Raw genomic sequence first — 18,629 nt, forward strand, 5'->3', positions numbered from 1 at the left:
AATTGGGTAGAGCTTCTATGTCTCCTTGAGTTGGTAGAGTGGTCCTGTATAGTAGGTATTCTATAGGGCCCAGTGGCTTAGCCTCCCCAGTCACCTGAGCTGTGCACTCTAAGTGTGCCCCTTTGTGGGCTGTGTGCACAGTCTTGTTGTAGCTGAGCCTTGATTGCTGTTAGTGTCACTGGGGGGAATTGACCTCCAGGTGAATTGGCTGTGAGGAACAGCTGTGACTTCAGTGGGAGAGCTTCTGTGCAGAAGACACCTCTATGGAGAACTTTCTTCAGTGGGGCTTTGGTGCTCAGTGAGTCTTTCCCTTGAGTGTGTCACTTATGGATGTATAGAGTTGTAATCTGGTATAGTCTGTCACTGACCACTGGATGCACTGGATCTTGGGTCTCCAAGGAGGTCAAAGTCAGCCACTGCCTGGAGCCACCCAACAGGAGCTACTGAGAGATCTGCAGATTCCTCCCATTTGTATTGAGTTTGGAAGAGCCCAGGAGAAGCCTAGCTGTGAAGCAATGCCGGCTGATGCTAATGCTGAGTCTTAGGCCTTTTATTGATAGGTTGGGGCTCCCTAACTAAGGTACAGCTTGTTTAAGAATTTTAGCAAAATTCTTAAAGCACAAACAAGGACAGGCCATTCATATGCAAAAGCCACTGCACACAGCTTGGGTGGGTCTGCAAATGGGATGGGATGAGGTCTCAGGGAACCCCACAGCTGTGCAAACAGTATGTTCCAAACTGATAGAGACTCAGATATGGCTGCCAATCATCCCTGCAACCTGAGAAGTCCCAGCACAGGGACAATGACCCCTTTTAGCAACTCCATTTGGGAGAATGCTGCCCCTAAGTTCCTGCCATGATTCCAGATAATCCAGTTTTTCTCCATATATATCTAGGTTCCTCAGAGTGTTACCCTGGTGCTGGAGCTCAGAGGAAGTTGAACCTTGTAAGTTCAGTTCATGCACCACCCCCTTAAAAATGAACAGCTGGCCCTCCAGCAACCTCCTTGTCACTGAACACCAATCTCCATTAGTTTTTACATCCTGTAGTTACTAGGACTTCTCTTCCTAGCTCTGGGAGCCTGAGCTTGGAGTCCGGTGTGGGGCTGGGACCTCTTGCTGCTCTTGGGGGGCCCTCTGCAGAGATAATCTCCCCCCAATTAAAAAGGCAGCCCACGTGAGTGTCGCACCAACCCATCTGCACCTCCACACCTCCTACCACTCTAAATGTACTTTCTTCTTTACTTCTCTAGTTGTAGTACTCCTGTTCAGCCAGCTTTCAAGTGGTTCTGGATGATGATTTTTTTTTGTAATTTACTTGTAATTTTGATGTAGTTGTGGGAGGCGGTGAGTACCAGCGTTTACATATGCCACCATCTTGGTTCTCCTCCACAGGTCTTTATTTCAATGCCACCTCCAAGTAAGGCCTGGCTTACTATCAAATCCAAGTTGCCCAACACTTCCAATCTCTCCCCTGTGTTATTTTTTTCTCCTTGGTATTTAAATAACACTCATATATACACTATATTTTGTTTATCTATTTTTTCTTGGCTGTCTCCCCTCCACTGAAGACTAAGTTCCATGGAGCAGGTATTTTTTGTAGGTTTTGTTCACTCTTAGGCCCCTAACCAAAACAGTGCCTAACATCTAGTAGGTGCTTGATAAATGCTTACTAAATGAGTGGACAGATGAATAGAAAAATAAGTTGAGGACATGACATGAATTGGGAAAATTCACAAATAAAGAAAGTGAAATGGCCAGCAAGCACACACAAATATGCTCATGCTCAAGCTCTTTAGTAGTAAAAAAAAAAATGGAAAATAAGATCAGTTTACTTATCAGATTGGCAGGGATTTAAGTGATTGATAATGCCGATGATTGTCTAGAGTGAGAGGAAGAGGCTTCTTGTGCATGATAAATTGGCACAGCCTTCTGGAGGTTGATCTAGCAATACAGATTAAATCTTGAAATGTGCATGCCCTCTGACCCAGATAGTCCACCACCAGAAACATTCCTGGAGGTCCCAGAACACAAGGGCACACATATGTATGAACTGGGAAATTCCCTGAGTTTTCTGTATAGCTGAACACTGGAAACCATCTAAACAGTTACCAACAGGATTAATAATGGATACATAATTTAAAGACCATCATATCAATGGGCATAAAATGATAGTTAAAAACTCTGGAATGAGCTACACAATATTTGAAAGTTAAAAAAAATCAAGTGACAAAGCAAGTATAAATAGCATGAGCCCATGTTTTTCCTTTTAAAATATGTTTATAAGTGCATAGAATGAAGTCTAGAAGGATATCTATCAAACTAGTAAGCAGTATTTAGCCCTAGGAAGAAAGAGATCATGGAAAGAGCTTGAACAGCATGCTTGAAATATTCCTGGATTATTAGATACATAGATAGATAACATAAAGAAAATATTATCTTAACAGCCAGAAATATAACTTGGCTTACAGAGGAAACAATTTCTGTGTCTTTCCAATGCTGAGGATGCAGAAATAGGACACTCCAAGCTCTCATATTGACCCCATATTGCCCTGTTACTTCTAGCTCTACCACCACACCCCTAACCACTCTGGGAGAGCAATAAGTTCGGCCACCCCTGGCTCTAGGACACCTGTCATAGGCACTGGAGATCAATCATCTGAGGGGGTCAAGGTGGGCCCAGCAGGAAGGACTGACCAGAGAAGGAGGGGGACTGAACATCAGCCCTCACTAGGGTTGCCATATTTAGCAAATAAAATTATATTTCCCATGCAGTATTTGGGATATACTTGTACTAAAAAAATGATTTGCTATCTGCCTGAATTTCCAATTTCACTGGACATTCTGTATTTTTTTCTGGCAAACCTAACCCACAACCCATCCCAGCCCTTGGGGCACTTGGCCCTGAGCAGAAAGCATCATCTGAAGTGTCCAGGAGCAACGGAGAAACACCAAGTGGAAAGGTGATCTGGGCCATGCCTGGCATTGGAAAAAGTACCCCTGCCCTAGGGGAGTCCTGCAGCGAGCAGGACCTTCCAGGGTCTGAGCCATCACTCATGGAAACATCCACACAAAGTGAGTACAGTGACTCTGGCAGAAAAAGCCAGAGTGACCACAGGGGAGCCCCACAGAGCAACACCTCCCAGCCAAAGTACTTAGAAGGTGTGGATGCAAGTCCTGAACAAACTGCAGATGGTGAACATGCGAGATCAAACAGGTGCCAGGAAATTTTGTGTCCCAGGGCCGGCTTCTCAGGGCCCGGGCGGTGCCTGGTGAGGGTGGATAGCTGCTGAGGTGGCCTACTTTCTCAGGGTCCAGGAGCTCCTCTCCAGGAGACTCAGCTGTGCCCTACACACTACTGCCCCTGGCAAGGGCTCATCCATCCTCACTCCCAGGGCCCTCCCACTGGGCACAGAAGCATGAGGCAGGTGAGCCCACCTCGCTCTCCCCCTACCTGAGTCAGACGGTGCCAGGAGGCAAACAGACCTGCCTCTGGGGGCCCAGGGAATGACAGCCTGTCCATCGTTGTCCCAGCATGCACTGTGGGGAAGGAGCAGGAAGATTAGTGTGGGCAAAATGGGGCTTCATTACTCCAGCTGGGCTCACCTCAGCATGGGTTCTCCAGGACCGACCCCAGCCTCCCAGCCCAGCGGGCTTCACACTGCCCCCATCTTTGGGATGGGCCTCATGGCACCATCCTCCCTGCTCTTCCCCAACCCCCAAAGTGACCTCCCTGGCCTGGCATTCAAGGTCCTGACCAAGCCCCACTTCTCACCACCTGGCACTGTCCTCCATAGGTCAAGCCATTTTGCAAGTTGTGCTCACAACATGTACACACATGCATACACACTGGCATGTACACATATATACATGTGCACACACACCTAAACATAGAGACAGAAACACATAGGTTCACATACACATACATACACATCAACACACATATACACATACACACATACACACCTACTTATATGCAGATATACACACAAATGAGCAGCTCCACCCACTCTCTCTGAGATTCCCACTGATTCCTACTAAGTCTGTCCCCTGTAAGCTTCACTTACACGTCCTCACCTCCAGCATTCCTCAACCCAGGATGTTGGATTACGCCTCATCACCACCAGCAATACCCTCAGCAAGGTCCTGAAGCGCCCCATCTGCCTGTGCCAGTCCTCCTACCCCAGCCTGCTTGGGCTCCCTGACCCACCCTCTCCTTGGGGCATCGCACCCCTCTATCACTCCTACACATGGTCACAAGCTGTTGTTTTCTGTCCTCCCCTTCCCCCTACCCTCTAGGGTATCTCACCCCATCAGTGTTTCAGTGTTTCCTTTATACATGGCCAGAGAAGAGCCAAAGCCCCTGCCCTGTCCTCCACCCTCTCCTCTTCCCCTACCCTGCTCTAGTCGCGTGGGCCATCTTGCTGCCTCTGCCTGACACATCTTCCTCTGGATCCTTACAGGCCTGGCGCCCTCTCCTCACCCAGGCTTGGCTCAGAGCGCCTCCTCAGAAAGCCTTCTCTGACTACTAGACTCTGTGCAGGGGCCCCTCCTCACCTGTGCCCACACCCTGACTGACTGATTCATCATTTGGTTTTCCCTATTTCAACATTCCAACGGTGAGTTTTTCCCTGTCAGGTTAATTGAGGTATAATTTACCTACAGTAAAGTTTACCCTTTTTTAGGGCACAGTTCTATGAGTTTTGACAATTGCATACAGACATGTAACCACTGTCATGATCAAGATATAAAACAATTCTATCACCCTAAAAATCTCCATGAGTTGTCCCTTTGTGGTCAACACTCCCTACTCCCAACCCCTAACAACCACTAATCTGTTTTCTCTCCTACGGTTTTGCCTTTTCCAGAATCCTATATAATAAAGAGGTAACATGCAAATTGACCATCACTCCAACACACAAGATGGCCACCCCCATATGGACACAAGATGACCAGCAGGGGAGGGCACTTGGGGGCAACCAGGCCTGCAGAGGAGGACAGTTAGGGGTAACCAGGCTGGCAAGAGAGGAAAGTTAGGGGCAACCAGGCCAGTAGGGGAGGGCAGTTAGGGGCAATCAGGCTGGCAGGGGAGCAGTTAGGCATCGATCAGGCTGGCAGGGGAGTGGTTAGGGGATGGTCAGGCTGGTAGGCAGAAATGGTTAGGGGCAATCAGGCAGGAAGGCTAGCAGTTGGGAGCCAGTAGTCCTGGATTGTAAGAGGGATGTCTAAGATTGGAGAGGGTGCAGGCTGGGCTTAGGGACACCCCTACCCTCATGCACAAATTTCGTGAACTGGGCCTCTAGAGTAGGGGTGTCGAACTCAATCAGAGAAGGGGCCAAAATCTAAAATCCAGCCTAAATCGCGGACCGAATGGTTTACTGAACAGTCATAAACTGACAATGTCATAAACTGACAGCGGAGTGCAGTGATGACAGCGCGGTGCGGACCACATTGCAAGGCCTGGCGGGCTGGATTTGGCCCGCGGGCCTTGTGTTTGACACATGTGCTCTAGAGTGATATAAATGGAATCATCTATATATAGCTGTTTTGTTTACTTAGCATTTATGCATTTATTTACTTAGCATATTATGCATTTAAGATTTATTTGTGTTGTTTATTGTATAAAAATGTCATTCTTTTTTTTTTTTTTTTAATTGCTGAGTGGTATTCACTTGTTTATCCACTCACCAGCTGAAGGACATTTGGGTTGTTTGTAGTTTGGGATGGGTATGAATAAAGCCACCATAAATATTGAGTACAGTTTTTTGTGTGAACATAAGTTATTTCTCTTGGGTACCTAAGTAGGACTGCTGAGTTACATACACAGTAAGCACATTTTTAATGATAAGAAACTGCCAAACTGTTTTCTAAAGTAGCTCTACCATTTTGTGTTCCCACCAGCAATATATGAGAGGTCCATTTGCTCTGTATCCTCACCAGCACTTGGAATTGTCAATTCTGTAAAAGTCAATCTAATAGCTATGCAGTGGTATCCATTGTGGTACTAATTTGCATTTCTCTACTGAATGATTGTTCATGTGTCTGGCTTATTATTTTAATGCCATCACTATTTGAAATTACCTTTACTGCCGAAACCAGTTTGGCTCAGTGGTAGAATCCTATATAATAAAGAGGTACTGAAGGGTCCCAGGTTCGATTCTGGTCAAGGGCATGTACATAGGTTGACGGCACATCCCCAGTCGGGAATGTGCAAGAGGCAGCTGATCGATGTTTCTCTCTCATCAATGTTTCTAGCTCTCTATCCCTCTCCCTTCCTCTCTGTGAAAAATCAATAAAATATATTTTAAAAAAAGAAATTATCTTTACTGAATTATTTATGTTTATTTTCCATTTCTCTCATCATATGTGAGAGTAGGAACCTTGACACCTTGAACAATATCTGGACTGGTGATGATGATGATGATGATGACGACAACAGCAGTGCTGCCGGTGACAACTAACATTCATAGCCTTTACTATGTGCCCAGCATTATTCTGAGTGCTTTACAAATATTAACTCAATCTTCACGACTACCCTAAGAGACAGATGCTATCAATATTCCCATTTTAAAGAGGAGAAAAGCAAGGCAGGAAAAAAAATAACTTACGTACTCAAGGTCACATAGCTAATAAGGGGCCAACCTAAGCTTCAATCCCAGGTGTTCCTGAGTAAGACTCTGCAGTTGTAATCAGTACATTACATGGTCTATAGCAGCCACACTTGCTGAGGAATAAAAGCATGGAAGAAAGCCAACAATTTACAGTTCATTCTCTCCTGAAGAGGGTGCTTTCCTGTGTTGAAGCTGTCATATTCAGCAAGCCGCAGACTGAATGTTTGTATCCCCTCCCACACACACCCCAAAATTCATATGTTGAAACATAATCAAGAGTGTAGTAGTATTTGGAGGTGGGGCTTTTTGGTGATTAGGACATGAGGCTGGAGCCCTCATGAATGGGATTAGTGACCTTATAAAAGAGACCCCAGAGAGAATGCTTAGCCCTTGTGCCATGAGAGAATAACATGAAAAGATGGTCATCTACAAACCGGGAAGTGGACCCTCACTAGACACTAAATCTTCCAGAACCTTAATCTTGGACTTCCAGCCTCCAGAATTGTAAGAAATAAACTTCTGTTTTTTATAATCCCAGTCTATGGGATTTTGTTATGGCACCTGAATGGAATAAGGCATGGTGACTTCTGGATGTCTCCTCTGGATTTCCTCCCTCAAAGATGCATCATCCTCACCCTTAATCCTGATTCTACTCCTGAGAAATTCAATTTATAGGGTGGTGTTGGAATTTAAAGAGATAAATGGGATAGGAGGGGAGAGGTTTAGTCAAATGTTGAGCCTGGTGGGTGGAGGACTTGGGTCTTCCATGGGCCTTGCTTGTCCACAGGGACTCTTCCTCAGAGCTTTTCCCACCAGGCCCTCCCAGGCAGTCTGGGCCTCTCTGGCCTTGGGCACCCCAAGTGGAGACAATGAACAAGAAGTCATGGCCTTTGTTCTTCTGAAACCCTTGCTCTGCATTTCATCACCTGTATGGAGGAGAATTTTATTGCTCATTAAATGTCTGGTCACATTTCCTCCACAACCTCCCTACCCAGCACAATGTCCCCCACATTTCTTCAGCCACCTTACAGTTAATTGAGGCCATGTGACCAATGGGCTGTGAACAAAAATGATGTGAGTTACTATTTGGCCAAAGCATTTAAGAGCCAGCTGTGTGACTACCATTTTTCTTTTCTTTGCAACAGTAATTAAAGGAGGCCACAAGTTCCAGATTAGGCAGATACAGGATGACGAAGTTTCTGGCAATCTCTGCATGACTGTATGCACCAGAGCCTGCCATACTCCCCATTTCCCACATTGGACATGTAATATGAGTTCATATGTTAAAGGAAGAAAGAAGAAGGTAACTTTATTGCTTTAAATCACTGAGAGTTCAGAGAGAACTCAGCGCAGAACAACCTTTCTACCCTACTACACACCTACTTGCCATATGACCTTGCTGTATCTGGCCTGAGAACATGCTCAATGACTTTCTGGGTATGAGAACTAAGCTCCATTTGGGAGCTCCTAAATAACTAGAATTTCAAGAGTGGATGGGATAATCTCAATTCACAAATTTAAGAATTCACTGTTCACAAGGAAGAAGGGAAGGTTCCAGGCCCTGCATCAGGGCTCACTAGCAACACAATCCCCACATGGATAAGGGAGGTGCTAGCCAACGCAGGTGGGGGCATCTCTGTGACAGTTGGGGCCTTGGCCTACATTTAAGAGCTTAACTTTGACTTTAGAACAAAGGCTGGGGCATCTTCAGAGTGTTATCTCTAAATTAGGTCTGGGACCAGTTCTCACGAAGGCCCTGGGACCTCCTCAACCCATCTGACCTGGATGGACACCTGGAGGGGTTGGAGAGGAAAATTGGCAGATCTTTTGAGCTGCAAATGACCACAGGATATAAGCTTACTTATAGATTTATATTATGAAATTATTGGCACATTAATTTGGATATTATCACCTTGAATGCTGTGTGTTCCTGTGGGACAACGCAGGAAACAGGGAGAAGAGGCAGTCCCTAACGATAGGAACAGGTGCTGGCAGGCAGGCAGGCAGGCAACCCAAGGGGAAAGCTTTTCACATCTATAAACACTCCTGCCATTTCTCCCTCTCATCCAAGAAGTTTGCTACACTGGAATACACTACTCCCTCTAAATCTAAAATGAATACAATGCAGCTTCTTTGAGGCCATTAGAAAGGCTCTTCTACTGTGAGTGCAAACTCGAGAAGTTCCTTGTATATGAGCATGGGATGTTAGTGTCAAAACTTCTATGTTTTGAATATTGGCCATGATACCTGGAAACTATGGCACTGCTTGGCACCTTGCAAGGGTACTGGGAGAGGGAACTTGGGTTAGAGGTAAGGGTGGGAGTTGTTTAAAATAAAGAAGCCCCTAAGACAAAGATGGGAACCTGGGGACTGGGTCTTCCAAAAGAGCAGTTATAAAGAATCCTCCTGCAACTCCCTGGGTAGGACTGAAGCAAGTTCTGCTATCCTTTTGGTTAAGAATAAAAGGGTGTGGAGAGGTTAAAAATGGTGATATAGTAAGTAGATGCTACATAGACATGCACCCAGGACCAAACTGGAATAACAACTAAAATACAAGAAAAAAAAATCCTGAATAATCAACCGAAGACTAGCTGGAGAGAGCTCTAATAACCAAGGACAAAAAGTGGAGACTGCATAGAGACTGTTAGGAAAGACCGAGGCATGAAAGAGTTGGCAGGGCTCCCATGGGCAGTAGCTGAAGTTCCAGAAAGATATCTTAGCTGTGGGGGGTTATCACTGAAAATTCAGGAGTCTAAATCCCAAGCTGGGCCTCCCAGCAGAAAACACCACAACTGAGAAGGGTACACACATAACATCTGGCTGTGAAAATGTTATGTGTGTATATAACTAGAAATGCAGGCACCCTCTTAAAGGGCCAATGCACAAAATTTCATGTGCAGCCACTCATCTTGGGCTGCTGCAGAGGGAGGGCAGAGTAGACCAGAACTGTGTGATCAGAAATCAGCGTTTCGGCTCTGAGGTTATACCTTGGAAGGCAGACACCCCAGTTTCCCATGAGTCATTCCCTCATGCTGCAGAGGACATCTTTCTCAGGCAGACCTTTGCTATCCAGGCAGTTATTGCCTAGGGGGTAAGGGGAGACAGTTGCCCCACCTTATTGGAAAATGTCTTGCCCCACCCTGTGGGGTTTCTGAGGACAATTAAGAGAGTGGGTATAACAATTAGCCTCTAGACAGAAGCAATTTCCCCACACTGTTGGAAAATTTCTTGCCCTACTTGTGGACAATTTCCTGAGGCTTCACAAGACTAAATCCAATCAATCTGCAGGCAGAGGCAGGTCTTTGGAGGATTTCAGTCTTTGCCTGATCTAATTAGCCAGAAACAGGGTTTGACACTGTCCTGAACTAGAGATTGGGAGTCATGGTAGATATACTTAATACATAGTCACAAACCCAAATAAGCAGCCAATACAAGGGAGACAAAAACACAACCCCCAAATGAAAACAAGAGAAATCTCCAGAAGAAGAACAAAATGAAATGGAGATAAGAAATTTATCAGACATAGAGTTCAGAATAATTATGGCAAAAATGCTCAACAGTGCCGAAACCGGTTTGGCTCAGCTGTAGAGCATCGGTCTGCAGACTGATAGGTCCCAGGTTCGATTCCAGTCAAGGGCATGTACATTGGTTGTGGGCACATCCCCGGTAGGGGGTGTGCAAGAGGCAGCTGGTCGATGTTTCTCTCTCATCGATTTTTCTAGCTCTCTATCTCTCTCCCTTCCTCTCTGTAAAAGATCAATAAAATATATATATTTTTAAAAATGCTCAACAGCATGAGAACAGATATAGTAACTATGAAGGATGACATAGCACTAATAAAAAATACAATTTAAGGAATACATGGCATATTAGGGGAAGCTGAGGATCAGATCAGTAAATTAGAAGATAAGTTTAAAAAATCATGCAATCAAAGAAACAAAAAGAAAAACCAATTTAAAAACAGGAGGACAGCTTAAGAGAGTGGTGGGACAACATGAAATGTAACAATATTCTCATCATAGGTGTGCCAGAAGGGGAAGAAGGAGAGAATGGTATAAAGAACAAGTTTGAAGAAATAATGGCAGGAAACTTCCCTACCCTGGTGAAATAAAAAATCACACAAGTCCATGAGGCACAGAGAGTCCCAAGCAAGAAGACCCAAACAGGCCCATACCCAGACACCTCCTAATTAAAATGTCAAAAATTAAAGACAAAGAGAATCTTAAAGGGATAAAGAGAAAAGCAACTTGTTACCTACCAAAGCACTCCAATAAGGTTGTCAGCAGACTTCTCATTAGAAACTCTACAGACCAGAAGAGAATGGCATGAAATAATAAGGATAATGGAAAGCATGGATCTGAAACCAAGGTTACTATATCCAACAAGGCTATCAACCAAATGGATGGTAAAATATAGAGCTTCCCAGACCCCGCCGCCTCCCCCCGCCAAAAAAAAAGACTAAAGGAGTTTATCACCACCAAACCAGCACTACAAGAAATTATGTAATGAGAAGAAATAGAGAAAAACATAGGCATACAGAATTACAATGAAATAAATAAGTACCTATCAATAATAATGTTAAATGTAAATGGACTAAATGCTCCAATCAAAAGATATAGGATTAAAATGGATTAAAAAAATAACCATGATTTAACTATATGCTCTCTGCAAAAGAACCACCTCAGAATGAAAGATTCACACAGGATGACAGTGAAGGGATGGGGGGAAAATTTCCATGCAAATGAAAAAGAAAAAAAAAGCTGAGGTAGCAATACTCATATCTGATAAAATAAACTTCAAAATGAAGGCCATCACAAGAGATAATAAAGGTCACTACATAATACTAAAGGGATCAATCCAACAAGAAGATATGTCCCTGGTAAACATGTGTAAACAATACAGGCACAACTAAATATATAATAAAAACTTCTAGAGAATTTTAAAGGAGATATTAATAGCACTAGAGTTGTAGTAGGGGGCTTTACTACCCAAACTGACTTCAATGGATAGATCTTCTAGACAAAAAGTTAACAAGGAAACAGTGGCTCAAAATGGTACACTGGGTCAGATGGATTTAATTGACTTTTATAGATCATTTCACCCCAAAACTACAGAACATACATTCTTCTTAAGGGCATATGGATCATTCACAAAGATAGACCACATGTTATGACAAAAACAAGTCTGTATAAGTTTAAGAAGATTGAAATCATATTAAGAATCTTTTCTGGTCACAATGAGATGAAATTAGAAATCAACTACAGTAAAAAACACTAAAAAACCTTCAAACACATGGAGCCTAAATAGCATGTTATTGAACAACGAATGGGTCACCAATGAGATCAATAAAGAATAAAAGAACTTCCTGGAAACAAATGAAAATGAACACAAAACAACACAAAATCTCTGGGACACAACAAAATCAGTCCTGAGAGGGACATTCACAGCAATACATGCCAATCTCAAAAAAAAAAAAATTAATAATAAACTACTTAATCCTACAACTTAAATAATTAGAAAGAGAATAAGAAAACCCCACAGTAAGTAGAAGGCAGAAAATAATAAAGATCAGAACAGAAATAAATGATGTAGAGACTAAAACAAAGATACAAAAAATCAATGAAACCAAGAGTTAGTTCTTTGAAAGGATAAACAAGATTGAAGAATCATTAGCCAGATGCAACAAGAAACAAAGAGAAAATACCCAAACAAATAAAACCAGAAGCAAAGGAGGAGAAATAACCACTGACACCACAGAAATACAAAGGATTTTAAGAAAATGCTATGAACAACTTTATGCCAACAAGCTGGACAATGTGGATGAAAGAGAAAAATTCTTTAAAACATACAACCTCCCAAAACTGAATCAGAAAGAATAAGAAAATCTGAATAGGCCAATGACAACTAAGGAAATAGAAGCAATAATAATAATCTCACAGCAAACACAAGCCAGGTCCAGATGGCTTCACAGAGGAATTTTACCAACCATTTAAAGAAGAAATAACACCTATCCTTCTCAAACTATTTTAAAAAATCTAAGAGGAAGGAACACTTTATAGCTCTTTTTAAGAGGCCAGAATTATCCTAATTCCAAAACCAGATAAAGACACTACAAATAAAGAGAATTACAGGTCAACATCCATGATGGATGTAGATGCTAAAATTCTCAACAAAATATTAGCAAATCGGATCCAACAATATATTAAAAAGATAAAAAAAAAAAAAAAAAAAAAAAAAAAAAAAAAAAAGCTGACGCCAGTTTGGCTCAGTGGTAGAGCATCGGTCTGCAGACTGAAAGGTCCCAGGTATGATTCCGGTCAGGGGCATGTACATTGGTTGTGGGCAGCTGGTCGATGTTTCTCTCTCATTGACGTTTCTAGCTCTCTATTTCTCTCCCTTCCTCTCTGTAAAAAATCAATAAAATATATTAAAAAAAAAAAAAAAAAAAGATCATACACCAAGAGCAAATAGGATTTATTCCAGGAATGCAAGGCTGTTACAATATTCACAAACCAATAAACATGATACATCACATAAAGGATATGAAAAACAAAAGTCACATGACCATGTCAATAGTTAAAGAAAAAACATTTGACAAAATCCAGCACCATCTACATATATAAAAGCCTAAGCAACCAAATGACTCAAACAACTGGTCATTATGACATGCACTGACCACCAGGGGGCAGATACTCAATGAAGGAGCTTCCCCCTGGTGGTTAGTATGCTTCCACAGTGGGAGCACAGCTCAGCTGACCAACCTGTCCAGGCGGTGGGGCAGCCACTCACTCCCTCAGTAGTCCTGTAGATCCAATCTCTGGAGAATGGGCCAGGCACCAATGGACCAGTGCCACCAGCATGCTCCTAACAGTGCTGCCAACCTTGTGGAAGTCAACCTTGGTCACCACAGCTGCTTCTCCTCCCTGGATGCTCCGCAAGGAAGAAACAATATAAAAGTGGTCACCAGGCGGCTCCCAACAACCATCACAAATGTCAGTGGGGTGGATCTGGATCCCAGGCCAGCAAGGGCATCTCACCACTAAGAGGGTTAGAAGGAAGCTGCACTGCACCAAGACTGCATCCCTTGGGGATAGTCATAACATCTGACTATGGAAAGGAAGTCCACAGGGCTTCTGGTGGCTGGGGAATCTAGATCTAAGTCCACAGCCACAAGAAGCTGCACACAGAAAGGCAGCCTAAAGAACTATCTGAGCCATGCAGTGCTGGGGGTAGAGAAACTCATAGTGTGGTTCTTCTGCCTCTGTTTTCTCTTTGCTTATATTCCCTAAACCCAGTTAATAGGACCTTTCAATTATAAACACTCACCCAAGGCTGTGGTGCAGGTGGAGGTACAGATTTGTGGAGTCTGGGGAGAGGCTGTGGAGGGGAGCAGGACAGAGTGAGGTGACCAGGAATCCAACATTCCTGACTCTCCAAACCTAAGCAGCCATTTTTTTTCCTGAAGAGCCACCTGCTCCTAGCAACCTGAAGGCAGCTAATACAGCCACACCTACCCTACACTTCAAGCTTTTCAAAGGAAACAAAGACTCTGAATAGCCCCCCAAAATCCCTCAGGGATTGGGCTGAAAAGGGACCATTCAGTCCCAGAAAGTGACACAGCACCACTCCCACTGAAAGCCCTATCAGAAACAGACACTGAGTGATTAAGATGACAGTAGACAGACAGGCAAAGCAGGCATATTGGTCCCACCTGCTTGAAGCCAAGGCTGTGGAGACAGAAAAGAAAGAAGCAGTAGATCACTTGGAACTTCAACATGGTGCTGACTACCTAAGAGGAAACAGAAGTGGCAGACAAATCAAAAGAATGGGGTCTTAAACCAGTCCTTCTGGGGCTGAAGTGAAAGATACTTCACTTTTTTACTTTTTATCTTTTATTTTTTTAATTATTTTATTTTGTTTTATTAACTTTTTTGCATTATTTTTCTTTATTCTACTTTTTATTTTTATTGTATTTTGTTATCTTATTTTTTTTATCCTCTTCTTTCTCACTCTTTTAATCCTGTTTTCTCTTCTCCTGTCCCCATGTTAGTTTTCCTTTTTCCTTTCCTTTTACCCCTTGTAAAAAGTGATCTTCGATATCTGCTTTATTGACATATTATTATTGTAGTCTCTGTTGGCATACTCATATATTTAATTTCCTCTACCCTGCCCCAAGTCCATGTACCCTTCTCTTCTTCTTTGATAGTCAATTTTGTATGCTTTTTTCCCCTCTCCTCTCTCATTCTCTTCTTCTCCTAATTGTTTACTTAGTTTCATTCACTAACCTCAAGCCTATCTGCTTTATTCTCTATTCTCCTTTTCCAAAATAAATGAATAAATGGATAGACAAATTTAAAAAAAAATTTTTGTTTTATCTTCTGATTTATTTTTTTCTTCTTACCAACTCATTCTCTTTCTACCTCCTCAATACTGGCCCATGGTCCTTACCCTATTCATTCAATTCCTTAATCTAACTTTCTGTGTATAAGCTCTGCCTGTACATATTCTCTCCCCCCCCCCCTTTTTTTTTTCTGGATTTGTTGTTTGAATTTTTTGGTTTATTTGTTTGTTTTGTAGGATTTTCTTCCCACTTATATATTTTCATCTTCTTTTTCTTTTCTCCTTAGCTTTTTTCCTTTTCTTGATATCATTTTTGCTCTCTTTCTCTCTCCTAATTCTCTTTTCTCTCATGGTCACTTTCATTGTGGTTATCAGTGTCATAAGTGCATTCATATTTTGTTCCCTTTTTGTTGTGTCTTATTGAGTTGTATTTTGTGCTTTCCAGACAACACGGTAGAGAGCAAGCCACATAACCAGACACCCTGAGAGGAAATGGCATTCATAGATGGGATAACAACACTCAATATTCAATTACACCAAGAGAACCAAAATATTCCAAGTAGGGGGCAACCCTAGAATACCCAGCCCAGAAGACTGCATCATTGGGCCCCACAAAACATCTACTATATAAGACAAACTAAAAACATCTGGGTGGCATAGAAGTTTGACCTAATACATAGAAACAATCACAAAGGAACAGCAAAAATGGGGAAACAAAAAAACAAACCCCATATGAAAGAAAAGGAGGAATCAGCAGAAAAGGACATAAATGAAATGGAGGCAAGCAATTTGTCAGAGAAAGAATTCAGAGCAATGGTTATAGGGATGCTGAAAAGTATTGAAGATAAATTCAACAATATGTGTAAGAATCAAAAGGAAATGAAGAATGACATAGCTGCAATAAATAACACAATGGAAAGTTTCAACCATAAACTAAAATTAGCAGAAAACTGCATCATATAAACATATTGAGAGACAAAAATCAAATAATCATATCTATTGATGCAGAAAAAGCATTTGGCAAAATTCAACAACCTTTCTTGATAAAAACTCTCAGCAACGTGGGAATAGAGAGATCACCTCAAGATAATAAAAGTCTTATATGACAAACCTACAGCTAACATCATACTCAATGGGCAAAAATTAAAACCATTTCCCCAAAGAACAGGAATAAGACAGGGATGCCCACTTTCACCACTTCTGTTTGACATAGTACTGAAAGTGCTAGCCATAGTGATCAGACAAGAAGAAGAAATAAAAGGCATCCAAATTGGAAAATAAGTGAAATTGTCATTATTTGCAGATGACATGATACTGTATATACAAAACCCAAAAGACTCCATCAAAAAACTACTAGACTTAATAAATGAATTTGGCAATGTAGCAGGAGACAAAATTAACACCCAGAAATCCATGGCTTTTTTATACACCAATAATGAAATCACAGGAAGAGAAACTAAAAAAAAAAATCCCATTTACAATTGCACCAAAAAAATTAAGGTACCTGGGAATAAACTTAACTAAGGAGGTAAAAACGTATACTTGGAAAACTACAAGACATTGAAAAAAGAGATAGAGGAATAAATAAACAAACAAAAGAATATAACATGTTCATGGATTATTAAAATTTGCATACTACCCAAAGCAATATACGGACTCAAGGCAATCCTAATTAATATAGCAATGGCATATTTCACAGACCTAGAACAAACTCTCCAAAAAGTCATATTAAAAAAAAAGTCCCCAAATAGCTGCAGCAATCCTGAGAAAGAAGAACAAAGTTGGAGGGATTACAATACCAGATATCAAGCTATATTACAAAGCCACTGTTCTCAAAACTGTCTGGTACTGGCACAAGAACAGACATATAGACCAATGGAACAGAACAGAGAATCTAGAAATTGACCCAAGCCATTATGCTCAATTAATATTTGACAAAAAAGACAAGAGCATACCATGGAGTCAAGACAGTCTCTTTAATAAATGGTGTTGGGAAAACTGGACAGATACATGCAAAAAAAATGAAACTAGATCACCAACTTACACCCTGCACAAGAATAAACTAAAAATGGATAAAGGACCTAAATGTAAGTCAGGATATAATAAACATCTTAGAAGAACGCATAGGCAGCAAAATATCAGACATATGTCGTAGCAATATCTTTACCAATACAGCTCCTAGGACAATTAGAATTAAGGAAAAAATAAACAAATGGGACTACAACAAAATAAAAAGATTCTGCACAGAAAAAGAAACCATCAACAAAACAACAAGAAAGCCCACTACATGGGAGAACATATTTGCCAATATTATCACCAATAGAGGTTTAATCTCCAAAATTTGTAGGGAACTCATACAACATAACCAAAGGAAGATAAACAATCTAATAAAAAATGGGCAAAGGACCTAAATAGACACTTTTTGAAAGAGGACATACAGAAGGCCAAGAGACATATGAAAACATGCTCAAAGACACTAATAATCTGAGAGATGCAAATCAAAACAACAATGAGGTACCATCACACATCTGTCAGAATTGTTATCATCAACAAATCAACAAACAACAAGAATGTGAAAAAAAGATAACCCTAGAATACCTCTGGTAGGAATGTAGACTGTTGCAACAGTTAAGGAAAACAGTATGGAGTTTTCTCAAAAAATTAAAAATGGAACTCCCATTTGACCCAGTAATCTCACTTCTAGGAAAATATCCCAAGAAATCAGAAACATCAATCAGAAAGGATATATGCACCCCTATGTTCATAGCTACACAATTTACAATAGCTAAGATTTGGAAACAGCCTAAGTGCCCATCTGCAGATGAGTGGATTAAAAAACTGTGGTACATCTACACAATAGAATACTGTGCTGCTATAAAAAAGAAAGGGCTCTTCCCATTTTCAATAGCATGATGAACCTGGAGAGCATTATCTAAGCAAAATAAGCTAGTAGGAGAAGGATAAATATATGATCTCATTAATTTGTGGAATATAATGAACAACATAAACTGATGAACAAAAATAGATCCAGAGGCATAGAAGTATGAGACAGACTGTCCAACCTCAGAGGGAAGGCAGGAGAAGAGGGGAGTAAGAGATCAACCAAAGGACTTACATGCATGCATATAAGCATAACCCATGGACACAGACAATAAGGGGGTGAGGGCATGTGCTGTGGGAGGATGGGAATGGCCTGGGAGAGGTCAATGGGGGGAAAAGGAGACTATATTAAATTCTTTAAACAATAAAGAATTTAAATAAAAATTAGTTGAAAAAAAAGTCCATACTATCCAAGGCAATCTATATATCCAGTGCCATCTTTATTAAAATGCCAAGACTAGAGATGCAAATCAAAAAAACAATGCGATACCATCTCACACCTGTCAGAATAGCCAACATCAACAAATCAACAAACGACAAGTGTTGGCGAGGTTGCAGAGAAAAAGGAACCCTCCTGTACTGCTGGTGGGAATGCAGACTGGTGCAACCACTGTGGAGAACAGTATGAAGTTTTCTCAAAAAACTGAAAATGGAACTCCCATTTGACCCAGTAATCCCACTCCTAGGAATATATCCCAAGAAACTAGAAACACCAATCAAAAAGGAAATACGCACCCCTATGTTCATAGCAGCACAATCTACAATAGCTAGGATTTGGAAACAGCCTAGGTGCCCGTCA

General features: G+C 41.6%; 1 protein-coding gene across 7 annotated transcripts in view; it reads right to left on the minus strand.

Annotated features, from left to right (window-relative positions):
* LINGO1 (leucine rich repeat and Ig domain containing 1) overlaps positions 1–18,629 on the minus strand; it is a 208,333-nt gene that overhangs the window by 62,095 nt on the left and 127,609 nt on the right. For 6 of the 7 annotated variants that reach the window (XR_014796933.1, XM_084905789.1, XM_084905787.1 and 3 more), the window contains one exon: positions 3,454–3,539. Coding sequence is in view for 5 of the 7 variants with exons in the window: in XM_084905789.1 (XP_084761915.1) it covers positions 3,454–3,522 (69 nt within the window). In the remaining 2 variants the exon portion in view is untranslated. Of the gene's footprint in view, positions 1–3,453; positions 3,540–13,371; positions 13,390–18,629 lie in introns of those variants that run through there. The other variant, XM_084905791.1, reaches the window with a different exon arrangement.

This window comes from Pipistrellus hanaki (genome assembly GCF_964339955.1).
Source record: "Pipistrellus hanaki genome assembly, chromosome: 1".
In the NCBI taxonomy this organism is placed as follows: domain Eukaryota; kingdom Metazoa; phylum Chordata; class Mammalia; order Chiroptera; family Vespertilionidae; genus Pipistrellus; species Pipistrellus hanaki.